Here is a 24405-nt window from a genome sequence, read left to right as displayed (position 1 = left end):
GACGGATAGTCCCATGGGGGGTGCGAGCTTGAATCTTGCAGTCACTAATTAATTTGGAACGCTTCAATCGTCTCATGGCTTGAATCAGGTTCCAGATGGTTGTTGTTCACTTTGTGTTTACTGGTTTATATATGTAACTGTGACAACCAGTGGTCAAAGTGTATGAAAAGAAGTAGTGGAACTATGTTCCCTGCTGGCCACAGACCCCATCACCCCGCCCCCTCCCATGCACAATAAAACCCCCCAAAAACATGTGCCTGCTCTTTAAGGAAACGTCCCGTGCAGTGTACTGAAACTTCTTCCTACACTTTTATTTTAAAACGAAACCGTTCTGGAACGGTTTCTTTTTAAAATAAAAGTATATGAATGGTAAAACTTAATTAAAATAAGTAGAGGAGCACCGCTCCCGCCCACTTCGACCACTGGTGACAACCCACCGATTTAGATTGTTTGTTACCTTACAGAAATTGTTATTTGAACTTGCTATTTTCCTTGTGAAGATTTTGTGTCTCATAATTAAATGCTCAGAGAAATTTCAGACATATTTTGTGTTATTTCTTACCTGTGACTTGCCGGTCAAGTGGCACAGCGAGTAGAGCGCTCGCTTTGACATCAGTGCAGAGCCTGCGAACGCAGGTTCGAATCCCGGCAGCGCCAAACTCAGCGTTTCATCCTTCCGAGGTCGATAAATGAGCACCACACACCGTGGGTAATAATAAGCAGCGCTCAGATACCTGAGGGTTCGTAGCGCTATATAAATGCCAAATTATTATTATTATTATTATTGAGCACAGAATATTTCTTGATGAATTGTTATGAATAAGGACAGTAAATTATACTGTCTAGAGTGTTGATTCCCCCCTTTTTTTGCTTTTTTGTTAAACATTATGTACTGCCCCAAATCCACACTTGCACCAAGGGGCTACCCGAATTTTTGTGTAATAATATGATTAGGAGTTTGGCAGGAAGTATTTGGGGAAACCATAACTTTTTTGCCCACCAACCCCCCTGCCCCCCACCCCCCAACCCCACTCTCCCTCCCACTGCTGCTGAATGCCACCTCATTCTGGGGCTCTGGCATGAGTGTCACCCTTTTACCTTCCCCACGGCCCCCACCCGCTATGTATGCCAGAAGGGCTCAAGATTTGGTTGTCCCACTGGCGTTCTAGCCTTAGGCACGTGGCACTTTTGACCTGTGTCATTGGCTGAGGATATATGTACCGTCCCTTTTGGTGGCAGGTCATTGGCTCCCTCCCCCTCCTGCTTAGAGGAAGGTACTAGGTTGAAAGTGCTATTTTTTTTACTTTCTTTTTGTGATCTTATCAGACCACACTTACCAGTAGCTAGACCGACCCCATCATGAAATCCGCATGGGACAGTAAGCACTACATCAAATATGTATGGCTCCTGTTCATGGTTTTACTTGAGCCAAGCTTGATCTGGAACCCAAGGTTAACATTCTGGTATTTCTTGAGCGCAGACCTGGCTTTGGGAAGCAACAGAGCACTTCACAACTCAAAAGTGGGGTGGGGGGTGCTAGCACCTGGTGAGGGAATTGGAGATACAAGGGACTGGGGAACTAACGGGGGAGGGGGGCGGTGGCCAATTCTGGTAGCAAGGGATCTATCTACATGCAACCAGGGGAGGGAAATTGGGGTGGGGAGCAGAATAGTTGCTAGGCCACTGCTGACCCATCTAGTCCCTCCCAAGCAACCAGAGGCGTTGTTTGGGTTGTAGCCCCAGATAGAAGCTCAGGGGCTACAACCGAAAGGCTAGCGAGCCCCACGTCCCGACACTAGCGTAACCCTGGATCTTTTACAAACCTAGCAACACCCCTGCAAGCAGTGCTGATGGCAGTGCAAGTGGGTAGTCCAGGTTCCTTGTGCAGCAGACTTTCCACTAGCCTTCCGCACACTCTTCATCACTGTTGAGAATCTGCATGCCAAGCTACATGCCTATCCACAAAGGGGCGGAAAGTGCACAAGGCATGTCTGTAAGGACAGAGGAGTCGAGTGCCAGTGTATTCGGGTTGTGTTCTTTCATATTTAACTTCAGTGGGAATATCGAGTGGCTAACCAAGTTACGAAGGAGCGCGATGTCGCTAAGTCATTTAATCCAGTTCTCTGTGGGTGGAGTTAAGTTTTGAGCCACTTCCGAGTGGGTATCTTGATCTAGTTCCATTCGGTACCCCCTTGTGGTGGGTGAAAGGGACCAGTTTCTCCCAATAACACCCATCCAAACGTTGAGTTTAGCTTCGGGTCGTTAGCAGCCAGAGGTGAAATGCAAATGTTCTCAGCTGATCCCTCCTGGTTGTTGATGGTGAATGCGCTTGGTATCCGAGAATAGTCGTCCAATACTGATAGCCGTGGCAGAATTAAAGTGCAAGTTAACATTGGCATGTCTTAAAAATGCATACAAGGCATGACGGAAGAAGGTAAATGCATTTTGTGGAGAGTTCGTGATGCTGTATAAGTGTAGCTCTATAAGAGTTGTGCATAATTTTTTTTTTTGTTGGCTAATAAATAATTGGTGAACCTTAATGAAAGTCCCATTGAATGATGTTCTCCAGCCAGGGTTGTCCATCTCCAGGCCTCAAAGGCCGGAAACCTGATGGGTTTTCAGGATATTCCTTATTAATATTCATGAGCAAAAATGTGCATACATTTAGAACCATTGTATGCAAATATATTTCATGAATATTTAATGAGGGGTATCCTGAAAATCCGACATGAATCTGGCCCTGAGGGCCTGGAGTTGGACCACCCGTTCATATGGCACTGGATTGCGATACCTGACAACAGGAAACGTGGGGCTACAAATCATGTCCATAAGGAATTCGTGAAGCATGACTGTCGGAGGAAAACGTTATTGGTGATCGTCCTGATGTGAATAAAGGAAGTCTCGCCTGGACACATTTAAGGTAGTCTTGAAGTGTTATGAGAACTGGCCAATCAATGTAATTATCTGTTTCGGAAGGTGTTAAATTATTCAAAGGTAAATGCTTTAATTGCCGTGTTTTAACGTGTTTGTGCGTCTACTTTTTTTGCGTGATAAGGACAATAACGAGTAACAGTACACATGTCGCAGGTCTTTTAAATTCCCCTCTACCCAATCGCACATGTGCCCACTAATCAGCCCTACTAATTCCTCTGTCACAATGCTAGCCGCTAAGCCACGCCCTCGAGTAAATCTAACACTCCCCTCTCCTTACACACGGACTGTTTTCTTATTGTTGCAGGTGAAGCCGGTGCCAATATAATAGACGTGTCCAAGGAAGCCCGCAAGCGGTTTCTGGGCCCCCTGCATCCATCGTTCAACCTGGTCAAGATCATCCGCAAGTGTATGCTCAAGACCCTCCCTGACGACAGCCACATTCATGCCACAGGGCGCCTGGGCATCTCGCTTACCCGGGTATCGGATGGCCAGAATGTACTTCTGTCAGAGTTCAACACCAAAGACGAGTTGATACAGGTAAGTTGGTGGCTAGACTGCCTTCAGCAGGATACCTGGTTGAGGACCGAAGTGGGGGTAGGTGTGTGAACCAATAGGTGGTTCTAGTGAGAGCATCAGTGGTTTTTGAGAAGAGAAAGGAGTAGGAGGGTACACCACTGAACATATGTAGAATAACTACTGGAACAAGGATTCCTTAATCGCGATTTGTGCCACTTCTGTTTAAATACATTGTAGGCCATCTTTGTAAGCACATTGAATTATGAGCCTGTGTTCTTTACCCTTGAAATCGCATGAGCGCAGTAAGGCGTGTAGTGGGTAGGTCCACCAGTGTCTACCCCTTTCGTACAATATTGAGTAGAGCAGAGGCTGGATAAATCGCCCTTCTCTGGGGAGGCATGTATTCACATCTCTGTCGTGAGGAGATCAGTTTTGTTTTCATGGTGCGAGAGGAGAGCAACTTTTCATGGTTGGTGAGGAAAGCTTGGTGCATGAAGGTGATAAGGTTTTCAGATCACTTCAGCGGGGACACCCATTACAATTGCTAGGGTTTGCTTTTTATTTAGTCCATGTTAGTCAACTGAAGTGGCCCATGACCAGAACTTCCAGAATGTAATTAATCGAGGCATGAAAGCCTGGCACTGAGGATTGGTGTCCCAGATGGCATGGAATCACCAGTTCACCTTGGACGTAGGGCATCCTTGAGATTGGCTCAGTGTAGTGATATGAGTGACATTTATGGTGCATTTGCAGCAACTGCTTTTAAGTTCTAACCATGTGACATCCCATTTATTGTTTTTGGAGCATATGGTATCACTTGCTCTTCCTTTGGACAAATCAGCCGTTACCAAAAGAGAGGAGGGATTTTAGAAGTGGGATATTTGTTGCCATGGTCACTCTAAATGCTTGTTGCATACATCGCCTGAAGTCAAGATTTTTTTAATTCTGTGTTCTCCAGTATATCAAACCAATGAGGGTTAAATGTAAAAGCCGTAGGATAATTAGTTATCTTTGTTTCCCCCCCATTCCCCCTTTGCTCTGTCTCCCCCCTTTGCTCTGTCCCCCCTTGCTCTGTCCCCCCTCCTCCCCTTTCTCTGTCTCCCCCCTACTCCCCTTGCTGTCTCCCCCTTGCTCTGTTTCCCCCTCCTCCCTTTTCTCTGTCTCCGCCTCCTCCCCTTGCTCTGTCTCCCCCTCTTCCCCCTTGCTCTGTCTCCCCCTCCTCCCCTTTCTGTCTTCCCCCTTGCTCCCCCCTTGCTCTGTCTCCCCCCTTGCTCTGTCTCCTCCCCTTTCTGTCCCCCCCTCCCTCCTCCCCTTGCTCTGTCCCCCCCTCCCTCCTCCCCTTGCTCTGTCTCCCCCCTCCCTCCTCCCCTGGCTCTGTCTCCCCCCCCTTGGCTCTGTCCCCCCCCCCCCCTGGCTCTGTCTCCTCCTCCCCCACCCCAGCTCTGAAAGAATGCCATCGGCAACAGTGAGCATCCAGAAGCTTTTTTGATTTGTATAAAGCAAAACTATGCTGGTAATTCTGCCTCAGAGTGCGCTATGTTACGCTGGCTCACTTTCATAATGCTTCATGCTGAAAAGTACATTGCAAACATGTATCTCTCCTGGGACTGTCTATTGACAACACCACCAGCTTCCTGGTAGTTTGGGAACATGGCGGTTGCACTGTAACATGTGCATTCCTACAACTGCCTGGTGAAACCCAAAGTTCCTACAGCCAGAAGCTCCCTTTAACGGTTGGCAACCCTGATCCAAATTTTATAATTGTACATCTCCCAAGGCTTGGTGGCAGATTTATAACTATAAACCAGATCTGGTTTGATAGGGTGGTATATGGGCAAATACAATTATATTGGCCAAAATCCTTTTAAGGCCTGTGATTAATTTGATTCTGCTCTGTGAATTTGTACTCCTACTCCTCCGTGTACACTCAGCCCTCACACTTCTACAAACCAAGAGCCAATGCAATCATAAAGGTAAAACGGGCACAGTTGAGAGATATGCCTCCTTTGCCTTTTGTGGGCACGTGGGCCAAGGCAAGGCTACTATTCTGTAGCAACCCAAACAGCAAAGCATAAAAGTCCAAAATAAAGGAAATGTCCAATCCAAGTTCTAATAAAAAAAAAGTTTTTCTTTAATAAAACACCATCTGCAATAGAACGAAATAGAAAACATTGTATAAAAACTCACCCCTGTGAAAGAACGGAGAGGAAACAGACTGAAGAAACTAGCCCTCTGAGCGTGACTACAGGGATGATGGGCAAGTACCAGCGAAGGAAAGGATATGTCTCTGGTTAGGTCACCTCAGCACCTTCTTGTACTTGACTCTAGGGTCCCAGTGGACCGAGGGGGCAGTGTGGATCAATAGAACATGGTTTTGGTTCTTGATGGGTTGACGGATGTCGAACCCAGTGTTGAACATAGATGTGAGCAGATGAGGCTCAGTTTGGGCACGCTGAATTATGTGGGCCCACGCAACAAGTGGGTGTTGACTAGAGACAAATGCAGTTGTTATGTGCGGGCGAAGGGGGGGGCTCTTAGTGATGCGTGTCGTGCTGTCCCAGGATCTCTTTGCAGTTGATCCAGGCCGAATCTGGCTTCTAGCCACAGGGAGGGGTTGATGTGTGATGCTCCAGCAGTTGGAGTCAGCGGGCGACAGTCAAAGGTGGTGATCGTGGGTGCCTCCCAATGTGCAGGTCAGTGAGGCGACGTTCAAGGGCTAGTTGGACCGAGCCGTGGTTAACCGCTGGTCAGAGTGGGCATGTGACTTGCCAGTGATTCAGGTCGGCTTCCGACATCCAGCAGTAGCTTTTGGCCTAGCAAGTGACGGGCGCAGCTAGGGCTGGTTGAAGTGCAAGCAAGAGTTTGGATTGCGGGAGGAGCACAAAAGCCGGCGCCTGCATCTTCCCTCTTGTTCAAGGTGCGGTGAGCACAGAGCGACCAGTATGGTGTGGCAGAATAGAGATCTTCAGCTGGACTAGTCCTCTGGCTGCTGTGAGGCCCAATCAGAGGGGATGTAGGAGAGGAGGGTTCCATTCACGGTCTGCTCTACCAACTTTAGGCGATTACGGTGCAGAGTGGCAGGTCCTGGTCCACAGCAAATGTTCACCCCCAATGAGCCCCAGGAGTAGGTAGGGGACTTATCTATCTTTCGCCTTGAGTGGCTCCTTCTCACCAGGCTTGGGGCCTTGGAAAGTGAAACTTTCCCAAAGGAAGTCCAGTGAGTTCTTCTCAGGTGTTTCAGAGCGAATCTTTAGGTTGTCTTGAGAGGATCTAAGAAGTGGTGGGAGACCCCTTCTTTTAAAAGCAAAAACCAGCAGGCGATTGGACCAAAGGCCTTTAGAAATTCAGCACCCTGGTGTGAGGCTACTCCTTATGAATGGGTGTGCTCCTTTGATGCCTGGTCCATGACAGCTGCCTGCTGTGTGTCTATCCCTGGTGGAGGGTGTTACCTGCTCTCACAAAGAGATAAACGAAGAGGCATGGCCATTCAGATTCCTGTCTTGTCAGACTCAACCTGTCTGCCCCAAATACACATCACCTTCCACAGCTGAGCTTGGCTCACAGGAGCTGACACAGTTGTGATATCAAATTGGATGTGGCTGTAATAATTATGAGAATACCATCCACCATCCCCTAACTCGGATATGGCTTTTTAATAATTCTGCCTGCAGGAGGTAGACCCAAAATTATAGGGTTTTGGAACAGGGGTGCATATATTAAACAAAGCCCCTGCTCTTCAGAGACTTTGTTGTCACGTCAGCTGTCAAATGGGCACCTGTGACCTCTGATCCTGCTTTGGGCCACTGGTAAGGCAGGCACTGCAAATCCGGTTACTGATGCAGCAGGACACAGGTACCCACTATGTTATGTAAGGCGAATCCCATCAGCAGATTTCCCTTTCAGATATAATTGTATTAATTTATTAAAAATCAAAAAGCCAGGGCTCTTACACCCTTGCCAAATGGCAATCCGTCACAGTGCCATTATTTCCAACCTGGTTTCTACTCCTTCAACTGTTAGAGATTTGTGTACCCCGTTTGGTGCTGTGCTTTACCCCAAGAAAACCATTTGGGTTCAGCCCTAGACGCCCCTTTGTCCTCCCTGGGAAGGCTGTTCACCAAGAGGACAGGATTTACCCAAAAGGGGATCTTTGGAAATCATTCCTTCAAAGAGGAGTCCTGCCAGTAAAAGAAAAGGTCACCAGGGTGGTAATTACTGGAGTTTCTTTGATGCAAGACAGCCATTGGAGAGAGGGAGGCGTTGGAGTAGCCCATGAGAGAAGTTCCAAGCAAGAGAGGGGTTCCACCATCTTGGAGTTTTAGACCACTCTCACTTCATGCTGCTCTCTTTCCCCGCTTCATTTAAACAAAGCACTCTGGAGTTCACATCCCCAGGTAAATAATCTTGCTGCAGTAGCCAGGATTGGACTCTTACATAAGGCTTGAATTATTCCATCCTGCTGTGGCAACATTAATATACAAGGGGGTTAAACCCCTTAAGTTGAGTTATCTTTGAACATCTGAAGAAGGTGACTTCACCTGGAACTTTATTGGGGTACAATCTACCCAAAGTCATCTGCAATAGAGGTGGAGCTAAAGGCTTCCCAGGGAGGAGTAGGACCCCAGCTCATCCCATCCCAAGGGTCAATTTGGGGTGCTTAGCTGCTTGAACAAGGTCTGCCTGTTGCCTGAACTGTGATAACTGGGATTCAGCTCACTGGAGGTAACCTCCCCTGCGAGTACGCTCTGCCCACATTCCTAGCTGGGAAGGACAGAAGGAGGACAGCACCTTATCCCTGGAGACATTGTTCAGGGCCTCCATCAAGCAAAGAGTCAAGGAACAGCTCTAGTCTTTATTTCCCTCCTCAAACCTCTTTTGAGCTGACCTGTTAATAGTTTACCAGCTGCCACAGGATCCCTCCAGAGCTGCTGTCGACACTCGTAGTTTTTTTTTTTTTTATCGCTTTGAGCCATCGAGCTGCTGACTTGATCCTCACCTGCCTGCGCTCTAGCCTTATTCCAGCTGATTGCTGCTCAAAAACCGCATTGCATCGGCTGGATCCCGTCGAACCGACGACTCACACATTGCCTGCCTGCTCTTTAGCTGATTCAAGCCAATCACTGCTACATGACCATAGCTCATTGCGGCAGCGCATCCAACAGAATCTCCCATCTCGACGCAGACTTGCTTCATTGGGAGCTCCTGGCTTAACTGTCTTTAGACTGACGACTTATTGGTAAGTGCCAAGAAGACTTTGCTGCTGCTAAGTCACCCAGGAAGAGAATGGTACCCCTAATGGCTCTGCACCCCTGGCCTGGTTTTAAGGGTTCTAGATTATAGACCTTTTAGACTCTACCTTTTTAAAGGCATAGTTTCTGCTACAATGTCAAAGTTAAAAGGATATTTCCTGCCCACCCAGTCTTAAGAGCAAGCGTGCCCCCCCTGTGATTCAAAAGTCTGTATAATCTGTGTCTTCTTTCGCAGGGTGGGTTATTGGTGTGTTTTGTATTTTGAGTTTGATTAAAGTCTCCTTTTTTAAAAAGTGTATAGAACCTTCATTGGACATTTCCTTTATGTTGGTAACCCAACACCTATAGTTGTATGGATACTTCTTTTGCTAGCTCACACACCTCCTGGAGAAAATGGCCTACCTTAGGCCCATTTTACCACAAGAGGTAAGCGGGGCGGTGCGGGCAGGGGGGAGAATTGCCGGATTGTGCCTGTTTCACCTTTATGATTGGGATCACTACTGGTTTAGTAGTATTGTGGGGCAGAGTATGAGTTTTATCCACCACTCATCCCTGTTCCACAGAGCCGTGCCGATTGTGTTACTCTCCTTTTCTCTCTGTCTGCCTCTGTCTCCTTGCATGCCTCAGTTCTGCATCCTCAAACACATCGGAGCACCCCGCCCCCCCCCCCAGTACGACCTGAAAATGCTTGCTGATACCTCCTAAGTGCAAACCCTAACGAACAGCGAGCACCTACACTATTGACTTACCAATTTGTTTTTGTGGAACATATTAAAAGCTGACGTGTGGCTTGTGGTGGAAGGAACTACCCAACTCTATTCACATTGGCCTGGTGCTGGAAATGGAAAAACATTACTGTGGGACCCCTTTCCCCGCCCACCCCGTCATTCAGGGCTGCGCTATTGGTCCGAGTGATGTGGGTGGGGCAGGGACGGTATAGATTAATGAGGTGTCATGATTAGCCAATGATGGCTGCTTTGCGTGAAAACCTGGAAACGATCAGATGTTTCACTTGCAATCGCCGAGTGGATTTAGAAGCCAGGGCCTAAACTGTTGCCGAAAGTGGTGGCGATGGAGCCCCCGCCCACCCAGCTGCTGCTCCAGGTGCCCCCAGGTTGATGTTTGACGGCTGTATGTTTTCTCTCTTGTAGGCCTGCGTCTGCAGCACCTTCATCCCTGTGTACTGCGGCCTGATTCCCCCCATCTTGCAGGGAGTGGTAAGTACCCGCGCCTTGACTGGATGTACGTTTGGATGGTTTATGATGCAGTTGTCTGTTTCCCTATCACTCAGGCGCGGCATAGGTCACGCAGAGCGCTGCATGCCAAGCCGTGCATGCACTGAGCACGCGATGAGCTGATGCGAGTTGGCAGATGTCTGCTTGACCCAGTTCAGTGCTGTTACTGTGAGTGCTGGCAGCCACTCACCCCATGCCCCCAGTGTCACTTGCGATTACTCACGCTCGGTGCTGCACCCCTCCATGGGGCGGAGGGTGGGGCGGGTGGCATGGTGCTTGAGCTCGGATTGTGATGACGGCATTCGTTCCCTGGCTGGGCGCAGCTGGCCCGAGTTGAGGTTGAAGAACTCTTGGGCTGGGTGTTTGGGAGGGGTGGACAGAGAAAGCCAGCCTGGCAAACTCGGGCAAGGCAAAGAGTAAGCAGTGGGGCACTGCCAAAATTCAAAAGATTTGGTTTTGGGTGTTAAGTTACAAAATACATTGTACGTTCATAATTCTAGCGAGAATGTCCGAGCAAGACCTGCACGCAGCATGTAAGCCAGGGCTCTACTGAACGTGTCTTGTGGGCTCGTTATATAACACGATGGCGCATTTACAAGATGGGAATTTCCTAAACAGTCTAAAACATTTTTTTGGTGGTGAAATATGTTCACCCTTCATGGGGGTTCCCCTCTTTTGGTTAAAAACAGTAGAGTAGTCCCCGTTCAGATCTTATGCTAACACGCTAGCTTGCTCAGAAACGAAAGGGTTCCACACAAGCAAAAGGTGGCACACCTCTCTTCTCCAACACCAAGGACTTGGTGTTGGCTGACATCCTCTACTCTCCGCCCTGTGCAACTAATACAGAACAGGACTGTATCTCTCCAGCCTTAATCTCTCCACTGGCTGCCAGTGGCTGCAAGGATGAACTTCAAGACCCTTTCCATTGTCCAAAAGGCTTTCTGGGGCCAGGGGCATGCACTACATCCAACACTGTCTTCCAAAATAACTTCTCGAGCCCTTTGCTCAGCTACCTCCAACTCTCTAAGGGTTATATGCTTCTCCAGGCAGTGGGGGATGGCGGGGGGGGGGGTAGATCTCTCCTGCAGGTGCCTCCCTCTGGAATGGCCTCCCTGCCCCTCTCAAACTTGAGCCAGACTACCTGAAGTTCCGGAAGCAGCTCAAAACGTTCCTCTTCTCCTCTGCTTTCTCACTCTCCCTCCCCTGCTGACCTACCTGGTCTACCTGTCTGCTGTACTGACTGGTTGCTTAGCTACCCTCGGAGTCTCACTGAGTCCAGACTCTTTCTTGATCAGTCACCCTTGCAATGCCTCTGGGCCTACCATGCACTTAGGGGCTGTAACTGTAACCCTACAGTCCCTTTTTCTCCTTGCACTGCCCAGAGCTGCGCTGCCCTGGCTGCACTTACTCAGAGCATTGCTGTCCTGTTTCCCCCTCCCCTCTCCCTTGCACTCCCCCACTAATCCCCTCCATTTGCCCTTGCACTTCTTGTTCTCGCACTTGCATGATCTGAATGACACCTGGCCTAGTAAGATCGTTTGTCTTGCCTCCCTCCTTTGTCACGCCTAGAAACACTTGCGTGCAGGTGCATCATAAATCACATATATCATATCACATCACGCGAGGGCAGTAGCAAGAATTGCTATCACTCACACCTGTGCACAACCTTCAAAAACCAATGTCAGGCTGGTGGTGGAGGGTCGATAGCCGACACTTTTCTATAGTGCCCCACTTTTCAGGTCCATAGATGAACACACTCAAACAATCACATGAGTTGTGGGAGGACCAACGCTTGACTACGCCCTACCCAAATCAGATCTCTTCAAAGACTGTAAACCGCTATCTTTACTTTCCCATTGAGCATATGTGAAGGTGAGGTCAACCCAACTCAAAGGAACTGTCTCACCAGCAGTGCCAGGAAGCCATGAAGTTCTGATCTTCGAGCTGTACATACACGGTCTGAAATGAAGGCGTCCTTTCTATAGCAATGCTGTGTGCCATGGGTCCTGGAAAAGGCCTGAGGACAGGGCCTTGATGCAAGACTGGAAGTGAGATGCTAATAAGGGAGGCAATGAGTAATCAAAGCCTCACATTTTCATAATGTCGCTTCATGCCAGATTGCCACTGCTTTTAAGCACTACAATCATAGATATTGGTATTGCCCAAAGGAATGTTATTCAGTGTATTCATTTTAGCTCCCGTATGTGGGACCAGGCGTCCGCTAGAATGGACCATGCTAGTAAAGCATAGATGAGCAAGACTCCAAGTGCTGAAGTCCTGATCTAAGCATTGTAATTAATAGCTGCTGTCATTCTTATTGATTGCACAAGAGAAATCAGCGAGACCCCCATCTAACTGCCCAACACCAGTGATAAGGGTTGTTTGTTGCAGAACCTCGCAAGCCAATGATGTAGGAGCAAGTGTGAATCCACGGTGTGCATGGAGTCTGTGATAAACTGTGTGAGTTCTCATGGAAGTCTGAGACTAGTACTGGTGGTGCTGGGGGAGGATCTGCTGACGTCTGATATCCTCAATGAGGAAAGGAGTGAGATGCTGCTATGTTGCAGGAGCCCAGGTATGTTGGAATGCGTGATGGTCCACAATTTGTGGGAAGCCTGTGCTGAGGGGATGTGAGACCCCATTGTAGTCTATGGGGGGATTGGTTTGAGGGATGAGTCAGTGCCGATTTAATTGTGTAATGCCAATGATGATCTATCGATGTCTTTTTAAAAAAAAAATACTTCAGTGCGTGTATAAGGGGATCCTGTTAAGGTGTAGGGATCTAATGTTTTGCGCCATCAGATAATCCAATTTCTCCAGCATGGGGTCTGGCATGGATTCACATGCTCATGAATATTCCCCGTCGTCAGGCTGGGAATCCTCGGTAAAGAAAAAACCAGTATCAGTTTCGTTTCTGATCTGTCTTTCGTAGTAATAACCAATCACTGGTCTCTGCGTCATACTGACCACAGCCAATGACTGCCCTCTACCTAAGCACCGCCTCTGGCAGCCATCTTCAGATTTTTACCGCACGTTCATGTGTTGGGATCCTCGTGCTATTGCTCTCGAGCGTTAGTGCTATTTTTTCGCGCTTTTTCACAAAAACTTCGATTCTTTCGGTCAAAAGAGCCTCAAGCTCCACCGATCCTACATCCGATCAACGGGGACCCGTGTCGGATTCATCTGTGCCCCTCAAGGGTGAAGATTTCGTCGAGCTACACTTCGGAGGACTCCAGAAGCTTCTCAGGCCCGGTCTCGGAGATGGCCCAGGAGAAGGGAAGCTCGACGCCCGGAAAGCTGTTCAGGGCCTGCCCTGGATGCCAGCTGCAGAACGTCTTCAAGGAGGACGAACACTCTTTCTGCCTTTACTGCCTTCATGGGGACAAGACGCACGTGGAGAAGGACTGTGCGTTTTGCGGCAACATGTCGGAACGGACCATGAAGGACCGCCATCAACGTCTCGCCAGCTGGCTGGAGGGTAAGAGCCCGTCTGGCGAGAAGAAGAAGAAATCTGAGCGGTCTTCTAAGACCTTTGAGGGCGCCCCGGCGACGGGGGCCCAACATAAGGCCAAGCACCGCGAGTCCGCTGGCACCGGGAGCGCCGAACGGTCGGGCTCTACGGGCGCCAGGCAGGGCGCACCCTCCCCGGCACCATCAACCACGAGCCAACGCTCTGGGTCGGGTAAGAGGAAGGCCGAGCACCCGGCGAAGCTCCTGGAGAGACCCCGGTCGAGCTCTAAGGCAGAGGAGGAGCGTGGCAGTGCCCCCTCCCTCAAGGATAAGGCGGTGAGCGCACCTAAGGTGGTGAAGGCCTTGATCCATTCGACCAAGCCCTCTATCGAAACGGTCGCGGCGGCCCTGGCCCAGCCTGTGGAGGCTGCACCAGTGGTGGCGGCCTCGGGGCCCAGAATCTCCCTGCCTCCTCGGAGGGAGTCTTCTTTCGTGCCCATCGATAGGACCCCCGTGAAACCCTCCGTGGGGAAGAAGGGGGGGCAGGGCGTCGTCGTAGATTCGGCCTCAACCTCAGAAGAGGAACTGATCGAGGTCTTAAGCCACGGCCTAGGCGTGGAACAAGACCAGCCCGTCGGAATGGGCCCCGACGCAGGTGACGACGACGACATCGTCGAGGATACCGACGGGGCCCCTGCTCGCCCGTCGGATTCCCCTCTGCCAGCGCCGCAAGACAACTCAGCGGCCATTTTGTTGGCTATACAGTCCTTATGCTCCGAGATAAGGACGAGACTACCGTTACCGACGGAGGAACCTCTCCCGTCGGGGGATCCAGAACCGGGACCTTCTGGTGTTCCCCCTACCAAGAAAAGAAGGATCCATCCACCGCCTCCTTTTCAACCATCGCGCCCCGTCCAGCCCTCCTCCCCGTCCACCCGAGGGGATGATACGGGGACTGACACGGCAGCGACGGGTACGGACGACGAGGCATACGACGAGGATTTTCCGTCGTCGCCTCCCCCCAGGGCTTCTCCGCCCGACGAGATTGGATCGTTCCACTCAATGATCGCCAGGGCATCCGAGCTTTTCCAACTCTGCCCTGAGGAGAAGAAAAAGGAAGGCTTCCTTTACCAACGGCGCGAGACCAAGAGGAAGACGGTCCTCGCAGTGCCTCTGTTGGACGACATTTGGGATGAGGGCCTTTCCCTCCTCAAGAACCCTTCCACGACGCCAGCGAAAAGAGACCGGTACGAGAAAAAGTACCGGGTCCCGGACTCGGCCCCCCTATGCCTCCGGGCGCAGCCTACCCCGGACTCCGTCGTCTCCGCGGCAGCCAGGAAGAAAGCGGGGGGGGGTGCGGCCTCCACGTCGACTTCCCCGCCGGACGGCGAGGGAAAGAAATTGGATGCCATGGGACGCAGAGTCATCTCGTCGGCGGCGACGACGATTAAAGCGGCCAACGCCTTGGCTATCGTGGCCCGCTACGACAGGGAACTCTGGTACAAGATAGCTCCCCTGCTGGATTTTCTGCCGGACGACAAGAGGGCGGAGGCCCTTGAGATCCTGCAGGAAGGTGAGGTGGCCTCGGACCACGCCATCACCGTGGCGACGGACATCGCCGACACTGGGTTCCGCCAGATGGGCAACGGCGTTTGCCTTCGACGTCGCGGATGGCTCAAGGCTACGGACTTTCGGCAGGACGTCCAGAACAGGGTCCTGGACATGCCCTTCGACGGGAACAACCTGTTTGGGAAGACAGTGGACGATTCCCTTCAGGCCATCAAGGCGGATACTGAGACGGCCCGGGCCCTTGGAGTGCTGCAGCAACGGCGGACGCCCTTTCGGAGCGGCGGAGGCAAGGGCGCCTCCAAAGGTTCCGGCGGCGGTTTCGCTTCCTACCGTCAAGCGGCCCGCTCGTCGTCGCAAGAGGCCTACAGAGGACGAGGCAAGTCTGGCGGCCCCGCCGTCGTCGCCAAGGAGGCCAAGGCGGCAAGGCCGCGTCCAAGCAGGATTGAACCGGCCGTGGGGTCGGGCCCCCACCGAAGCACCCCGGTGGGAGGCCGGCTGGCGGGCTTCGTCAGCGTGTGGGAGTCCATCTCCACCGACCGTTGGGTGCTGGACGCCCTGGCCCGGGGCCACGCGCTCGAGTTTCAAAGAAGGTGCCCGCGCGTCCCCCCCGTGGCCAGGAAAGAACTTCACGTCCCTCAACTTCTCCTGGAGGTAAAGGCGATGCTCAGGAAGGGCGCCATCGAACTCGTCCCAAAGAGGCTTCGGGGCTCCGGAGTCTACTCGCGTTACTTCCTCGTGAAGAAGAAGACGGGAGGATGGCGCCCCATCCTGGACCTGCGACGCCTGAACAAGTTCATCAAGGCGCAGAAGTTCCGGATGGTCACCCTCCAGCACGTCCTGGGTCAGCTGGAGGAAGGAGACTTCCTATCGTCGTTGGATTTGGAGGATGCCTACTTCCACATTCCCATCCTAAAGGGGCACCGAAAATTCCTCAGATTCGTGGTCCAAGGGCGTCATTACCAGTTCAAAGCCCTTCCCTTCGGACTGCGGTCGGCACCCAGGGTTTTCACCAAGTGCCTCGCACCGGTGGCGGCGCAGCTGCGCCGCGAGGGGATTCACGTCTACCCCTACCTGGACGACTGGCTCATCCGCGCCAAGACGAGGGAGCTCGCCGTGGTCCACACGGCAAGGACCGTCCAACTCCTCACGGACCTGGGATTCTCCGTGAACTACGCCAAATCCCACCTGGTGCCCGCGCAAGTCGCACTGTTTCTGGGAGCGAGGCTCGACACAGTGTCCCTTCTGGCCTCCCCGTCGGAGGAGAGGACCAGGACCATCTTGGGCAAGGTGCAACGGATGTTGGTGGCCGACGCGGCCAAGGTGAGGTCCATCAAGTCCCTCCTCGGGATGATGTCTTCCTGCATCTACCTCATTCCCATGTGCAGGCTCCGGATGCGCCCGTTGCAAGAGTTCCTGGATGCGCGCTGGATCCAGACGACGGGCAGCTTCGAGGAAAGGATCAAGCTCGACGAGAGTTTCCGACGAGCGATACGGTGGTGGGGCACCCGCGCGCATCTGACGGCGGGCATGGACTTCCAGACCCCAGCCCACCAGGTGACTGTGACCACGGATGCCTCCCTAGAAGGGTGGGGAGCGCACACCGAAAATCTGCACGCAAGGGGACTCTGGCTCCCGACGGAGAAGTCCCTGCATATCAACGTCCTGGAGCTCCGTGCAGTGTTTTGGGCCCTCAGGTCCTTCCTTCCGTCCCTCAAGGGCAAGGTGGTGAGGATCTTCACCGACAACACCACCACCATGTTTTACATCAGGAAACAGGGCGGAACCAGGTCCCCAGCGCTGTCCAAGGAGGCGCAGGACCTGTGGCATTGGGCCGTCGCCCAAGGGATTCTTCTGGTGCCGTTTCATCTGGCAGGGATAAAAAACACCATCGCCGACTCACTCAGCAGGGAGCTGCGCTCGTGCCACGAGTGGGAACTACGGCAGGATCTGGTGGATCGCCTCTTCCGACGGTGGGGCACACCCCAGATCGACCTGTTCGCGACGGCGACGAACACCAAGTGCCGGAGGTTCGCCAGCAGGTTTCCCCAGACGAGGAGCATGGGCGATGCTTTCTCGTTCCCCTGGGAGGGCCTGTTCCTCTACGCGTTCCCTCCCTTGCCTCTGCTAATCCGGCTCGTCAACCAGCTCAAGAGGTCACGGTGCAGGATGATCCTCGTCGCACCTGCGTGGCCGAGGCAGATATGGTTCCCGGACCTTCTGGACTTGTCGGCGTCCCCGCCAATCAAGCTGCCGGCGGACGCGGATCTACTCTCCAGGGAAGGAGGCGCCATCCTCCACCACGACCCGAAGTCGCTGAACTTGCAGGCCTGGCTCCTGCAGCGCTAGAGTTTGGAGGATACGACATACCGGCCGACTGCAGAGAGGTTCTTGCAAAGGCCAGGGCGTCCTCGACTCTTAAATGCTACGGACACAAATGGAAGAGGTTCTCTGTCTGGTGCCACGCACAGAAGATTAACCCTCTACGGATTACGGCTCCCCAAGTGCTGCCGTACCTGCTGACGCTGGCCAAAGCTGGTCTGGCACACGCGTCCATCAAGATTCATCTTGCTGCGATCTCCCGATACACCAGAACCACGGGCCGGACGTCCTTGTGGTCTCATCGTCTGGTGAAAGAGTTCATGAAGGGACTGTTCAGATCGTTCCCGCCGGTGAAGGCTCCGGCCCCGGCGTGGGAGCTCAACGTGGTACTGACCAAACTCATGGGACCTCCGTTCGAGCCTCTGCACTCGGCCCCGTTGAAGTTTCTATCGTGGAAAACAGCTTTTCTCGTGGCCATCACCTCCGCACGACGAGTGGGAGAGATCCAGGCCCTTTCCTGCAAGGCACCGTACTTGACTTTCCACGACACGAGGGTAGTGCTCAGGACGCACCCCTCCTTCATGCCCAAGGTACCGTCGGACTTTCATCTCAACGAACCCTTGGTGTTACCTGTGTTCTTCCCGTCGCCTTCGTCGCCGGCTGAGAGGACTTTGCACTCGCTGGATGTAGCTAGAGCGCTGAAGTTCTACGTGGACCGCACGAAAGGTTTTCGGAAGACGTCACAACTCTTTGTGAACTTTGGACCTGTCAATCGGGGGAAGGCTCTCTCGAAGGCTTCCATCTCCAGATGGCTCTCCGGCTGTATCATGTACTGTCACCGGTTGGCAAACCGACCGCTGCCTGGCCGTCCGAGAGCCCATTCCACCAGAGCGATCGCAGCTACCACGGCGTTCCTATCTGGTGTGCCCCTGCTGGACATATGCAGGGCTGCTACGTGGAGGTCGACGCACACCTTCACGAAATTCTACTGCGTCGACCGGGATTCCAGGGAGGAGTCCAGGGTCGGCCAAGCAGTGCTGCGCAACCTGTTCGCCTGAGGTGAGCCTGGTGAGGAGGTAAGATGCTTAATGTTGAGTTGATGTGATGCTTAATGTTGAGCCTTTGCCACCTCCCGTGGTTGTGCATGTGTGTACTGCTATGTATTCTTTATTCATGAGCATGTGAATCCATGCCAGACCCCATGCTGGAGAAGGAACAAGTTACTTACCTGTAACTGTTGTTCTCCAGCATGGGTCTGGCATGGATTCACATGCGAACCCTCCCGCCTACCCCTCTGCGGCTCTTCACTTGGTCATACTGCCACTTCACGTGCTTCCAAATCTGAAGATGGCTGCCAGAGGCGGTGCTTAGGTAGAGGGCAGTCATTGGCTGTGGTCAGTATGACGCAGAGACCAGTGATTGGTTATTACTACGAAAGACAGATCAGAAACGAAACTGATACTGGTTTTTTCTTTACCGAGGATTCCCAGCCTGACGACGGGGAATATTCATGAGCATGTGAATCCATGCCAGACCCATGCTGGAGAACAACAGTTACAGGTAAGTAACTTGTTCCTTGTTTACTGTTAGGTGTTGTTTTTCCACAGCCCTCTGTTGGGTGTAAAAGGCCTTTCTTTGGTGAAGTAACTGGATGCCAACCAAGTGTTTCCCTACTGTCTGACTGGTGTCACTAGTGTGACCGAGCAGTCAGTCTTCACTGTTGGGAGGGGATAGCTGCTTTCAAAGGACAATTCCGGCCATACATGCACAACACTACATATAATGTACTGAAACATATAGCGATTGCTGGGGCTTGTCAATCTGTTTAGATTTACATACTGAGCAGGTTTCGCCATCTAGTGGTAAACCCTGCACATTGCTGGTGGTTGGTACGTGTATAGGTAGGTACCCTCAATGCCCGGCTATGCCTAAGGGTTTAAATTGTGTTTGTCCCCACCATTGTTACAGTTGCACAGGTAAGTGGCGAAGGACATAGACTACAAAACTGATACAGAATTGAAAAACAATGTCGGAACGACATGTTAAACGGAGCAGGATGGTATCGAAGAGCAATGCTGAATCGAGATTATAAAACCGGTCACAACACCATAGTGCTGGGGTGACGAGACATCCCAGTTTTGCCTGGACTGTCCTGTAAATTGACCCTCTTTCCCCCCGTCCAGAGAGTTTCATTTTAAAACCATGTCCTGGTTTTTGGTAAACACAGTGCCGTATTAAACCTGGTGGAGGCCTCTAGGCAGTTGAAATGTGTCCCCCCACTATCCCTCTCGGAAATGACGTTTTTAATTTTCTGCAGAAACAATAAGTGATGTCTCACGGAACAACAAAGAACCTAGTTTACAAATGGAGGCCTCACACAAGTAGAAAGGAGTGTGATAGGTCAGGAGTCATAATGATCAATTTATTTAATATTTTTATTAACACATTATCTTAAAACATGACCAATGTTCGTTCGATTATTTACACAAACACATGGTACTGCTAAAATCAATCTGGTTGGTCACAAATCCAGTAAAAGTGTATTAAAAAAAATGGTGCAAAGATGCCACAGTGATAAATCCTATGGTGATATGTTAGAGACAAACAAGTTCCCATACCCTCCAGGTTATCCGCTACGCAACACTAAAGTGCTAATAGTCATGTCATTAAAGTGCCAAGTGTCAACTAAAGGTATGCTAAAAAGGAAAGATGAACATCAATCCTCTAAAACGAATATCCCTTCATTATAGTTTTGACGACTGATTCATCTAGTTTTTAACGCAAACTTATGTTCGTCTTCCTCAGGACAAAGAAGCATATGACATGAATATACATTTTTTATTTTTTTTAATTTTTTTATTTTGTTATAGCTGAATAGAATCAACTTTTCAAAATTACATGATAATTCCATAAAAAGATCCCAATACATGGTTAGCATACTCTTAAGGACATATAGTAAAAGAAAGCTGAACAACAACAAATACCACAGTTTGTAGAATGATACAATTACTTCAGCACAAGTTACCCTATTAAAAACAATCTCAAAAGATAGAAAACCACATCAACTCATGTGCATTCAACCAATTATTAGTATGACTGTTCATAGAAAAATTTCACAAGGTAATATATGTAGTATACATTTTAAAGACGTTGTCTATAGACTTATTCTTATTTCCTTCAATTCTTTTAACACCATCCCAGAATAAATGCATACAACGTGTTCCTCGTTTCTTCTAGACTCAGGTAGAGGGAATCCCTTCATCCTCCAACCAGAAGTAAGTCAGATAATGTTATCTCTATCTTTAAATGAGGGTAAACCAAAGCCGCCCCTCCCAATAAGGCTTAGTTCCCTCAGGCAACGGGCATCATCGAGTTATCCATACGTCCCAGCATGACCGGTCATTCAGTGTGAGACGAGCGTTTCCCACACACGCGGTTTTTACAAAATGGTCTCTTTATTTTGGTACTATTCTAGACACACCTTGGAGGCAGCGATGCTGGGACGTATGGATAACTGTGTTAGAAAAGTTAGAACATTTCCTTTACGACCTGGATGCTCTATTTTGACACAACAGAACAAAACAAACTTGCAAGACAAGACAAGTCAGTTTCTCATTTTCTTTGCACCCGATCAAGAACTGGGTCAGATTGGGCCAGAAAATTGTCTCGGGCACCAATGAAAAGTAACCCACAGTTGAAAATGGTAATTCATTCCTTTTGTGGCAGACTGAATAGTACCTAAGAGGGAGTTTTTTTGATAAAATCTGAAACAAATTGGGCATTTTAAAGAATATTTATTCAGAAACCCTGGTCAAAACTACTAGCTGCATAGTGAATTAACTCCTCCAAAATGGCCGACAATGGCCAAAAAGTGGCTGACTTTGACCAAAAAAACAGGCCCACACTAGCATTTTGCGTATTTTTCGTTTCAGGCATTGCCCTATAGGCCAGTCCAAGCCTGGTCAAGAAGTCAATCAAGTCTCAAAAGCAAGTATTGATCAATGATTTGTGCACTGTGGAGAGGGGTGTCTTGCCAACGGGTCCAAGAGCTCACTCAACACATGGAATGTGAACCACTCTGGCAGGGCCGGCCTTAGGGGCAGCAGCGCCCTGGGCAAATTGGTGCCCCCCTGGTCAATGAGGGGGCGTGGCGAGGAGGTAATTCTATGAATACGGTGCATCAGCACCCTATTGTTCCTAAATGCGTGCCACTGCCGCGGGCGCATTGACTAACAATGAGGTGCCTGCTGCCACTATGCCAGCTCGGGGGAGCCCTTGAAAGACTCCCCAAGCTGGCGTGGCGGGGGGGGCTAACGGTGCCTTTTTGTTGGTAAAGGCGCCCACGGCGGAGGGGCGCATTTGGTGACAATCGCACCCGATTGACATTTAATACGTACGCCTGCTGTGCCTTCTCCCGCTACGCCAGCTCGGGGGAGCCCTTGAAAGACTCCCCCGAGCCGGCGTGGCGCGGGCTAATGGCGCCCTGGGAGGCGCCGTGCCCCGGGCAGGTCGCCCGGCTCGCCCCCCCTTAAGGCCGGGCCTGCACTCTGGCCTACTTAACCACGTTTCCCAAACATTCCATGTGCGGAGCAGCCACACGGGGTTCTGTACACGTTCATGCACAGCATTACTCTATTGATACACAAGCCGAGCAGACTCTCGGGTGGGACAGGTGGTTCTGCACAATCTGTTCGATTCCTAATGTTAAAGGTATTTGTACCGCGCACCGTCACCAACGGAGTTTGTCCCCAGACGCTCTGGCAGATCTGCAAACGAGAAGGTGCATACCCACGGTATCGTATGGTATCCGCAGCATACCCACGCTTTAGCATTTTTAAACCGTTGATGATATTGGCACCGAGCCTTTCATTTTTGGGGGTCAGCAGGCCCGAAAATATTGCAAGATTTCATGCAGTCAAACGAGTCAAAAGTTACCACCAAAAGAATATTCACAATGCCAAGATGTTAGGTTTCACCAGATGCACAGGGCGAGAGCCATCACTCTTGTTATTTTACAAAATGTTGTGAATGCATAAAAATATCAGCTTGTGACTTTTAGGTCCGAGCTTTTGATTCTTGGGATGCACTCCTTGTTAAGCGGTATGGCCAGGGAAGTGCTGCCCTCAGCCTCTCAAGGGATGGTAGACGGGAGCAGTACACACGCCCCCGCCCGCCCCAGTGTTTGTTTTGCACGTGGCACAGTGCGTGCTCCAAAGCTTTCCGTTAAAAGGTCTCCAGTGCTTTCTAAGCTAGTTGGGGCGTGGGGAGGGCGGCCTCGTGAGCCGAAATAGGTGAAAGGCCGCCGGGAGAGAGCTATTCTCAGAGCGGGCTGGTTAATAATAACTAGACCACGCGCGAGGATCGCTACTGACAGGAGGGATCCTCGCTGACCTTAAGCCTCGCGATGCTTCCAGAATATCGAGCCAGTCATGCTGCTTGCCAATGACTGTTTATGTAGCGCTCGTGAATAAATAGACTGCTTCAAAGCGCTTCTTGTCAAACGAAATGGTTTAGAGTGAATGCATGTCAAAGGCATGCTTTTATGGGTGCCTGCCCGGTACTGCACTCCGAATAAGGGACATAGGGGCTTACCAAATCTGGAGGTCACTGGGGGAGGAGCTGGTTTTGGCGGCCCCGCGCCACGAGGCTAGGGTGAAGCATTCGCCAAATAAACAAGTCACTTGCATTTTGAACCTGCCATACGTGATGCCATCAGTGATAGGTTTCTGATGGCCCACGCCACTAACACTGAAGAATCTTACAGCCACCAGTAAAACAAACAAAAACTGGACGCACATGAGAAGTGTGACTTGCGACCCGGCACAATTGGCAACCATCATGTGAAAGGCTTCACTCTGCAATCTAGCTCCACCACTGAAAACAACACGTACATGCAACTTAACACAACGGTCTTCATATGGACGACACAGTGTCACTGATGGAGCCTTTATCTTAGTCAGCTGTTCCTCTCCTCGGGTTTAATTCTGCAGTTTTGAGGAGTAATATGTAAGCACATTTAAATAGCTGCACGGAAATCCCCTCTTGTGGTGTGCTCTTATAGGCGTTAATTGATTTATTTGATTAAAATACGTGAACCGAATTCTAGAGAGAAAAGGTTTGTCTGAGGTCGGCGGGGTCACAGTAAGTGTCTTTCTGCCAATCTTTTGGATACACTCCCGTCTGGAATTTAAGTCGATTTCCTACTTCTCAATGACCGCTCCCCCCTCCTCCCTCGCCCCTTGCCGCTCCCCTCTGGTTCCGAGTTCTCTCCCTCATGCTCTGCCACCTTTTGACACTCCTTAGCTACCCCCTTCTCACCTTCTACCTCTATTCTGCATCTCCCCGTTTGTCCCCAGCCATTCATGCAGACTCTCCTTTTCCTTGCCAATCCTTTGCAGTCCAGCTCCTCGCCATTCCGTTCCTTCAGTTCTTTGTCTACCCCCCCTCTTTCCCTGCCTCAGCTTCTTTATCTTTGCAGAGCTCCCTAATTCTCTTACCCTCTCAATTACTTTCCCATTTCTTGTGTTTCTGGCCATAAATTAACTCTGAACTCCCCCTTCCCAGTCCGTCCTATTCACTGTTTATTATCAGAGATGCCAAGGAGTGTCCACTGCCCTGTATTTTCTTTCACATGTTGGGCCCCTGCTGTTCTTCGCTTCCATCATCAAACAGTACTACAAATACCAGAATGCAAGGTAAACTGGGCTGGGCGAAATAGTCACACCTGACAAAAGCACAACTTCTGATTGTCTTCTTTCTCCAGCATGGGGTCTGGCATGGATTCACATGCTCATGAATATTCCCTGTCGTCAGGCTGGGAATCCTTGGTAAAGAAAAAAAAAAAAACAGTATCAGTTTCATTTCTGATCTGTCTTTCGTAGTAATAACCAATCACTGGTCTCTGCGTCATACTGACCACAGCCAATGACTGCCCTCTACCTAAGCACCGCCTCTGGCAGCCATCTTCAGATTTTTACCGCACGTTCATGTGTAGGGATCCTCGTGCTATTGCTCTCGAGCGTTAGTGCTATTTTTTCACGTTTTTTCTCAAAAACTTCGTTTTTTTCGGTCAAAAGAGCCTCAAGCTCCACCGACTCTCCATCCGATCAACGGGGACCCGTGTCGGATTCGTC

General features: G+C 50.6%; 1 protein-coding gene across 2 annotated transcripts in view; it reads left to right on the top strand.

Annotated features, from left to right (window-relative positions):
- Window positions 1–24405, top strand: part of PNPLA2 (patatin like phospholipase domain containing 2) — a 158154-nt gene that overhangs the window by 92485 nt on the left and 41264 nt on the right. For both annotated transcript variants that reach the window (XM_069624023.1, XM_069624022.1), the window contains exons 2-3: window positions 3239–3471; window positions 9851–9916. In XM_069624023.1, coding sequence (XP_069480124.1) covers window positions 3239–3471; window positions 9851–9916 — 299 coding nt within the window. The remainder of the gene's footprint in view (window positions 1–3238; window positions 3472–9850; window positions 9917–24405) is intronic.

Source organism: Ambystoma mexicanum, chromosome 11, assembly GCF_040938575.1.
Source record: "Ambystoma mexicanum isolate Mex_15411 chromosome 11, UKY_AmexF1_1, whole genome shotgun sequence".
Classification (NCBI taxonomy): Eukaryota; Metazoa; Chordata; class Amphibia; order Caudata; family Ambystomatidae; genus Ambystoma; species Ambystoma mexicanum.
The sequence above is the reverse complement of the archived record's forward strand: the minus strand, read 5'-3'. Positions and strand labels throughout refer to the sequence as shown.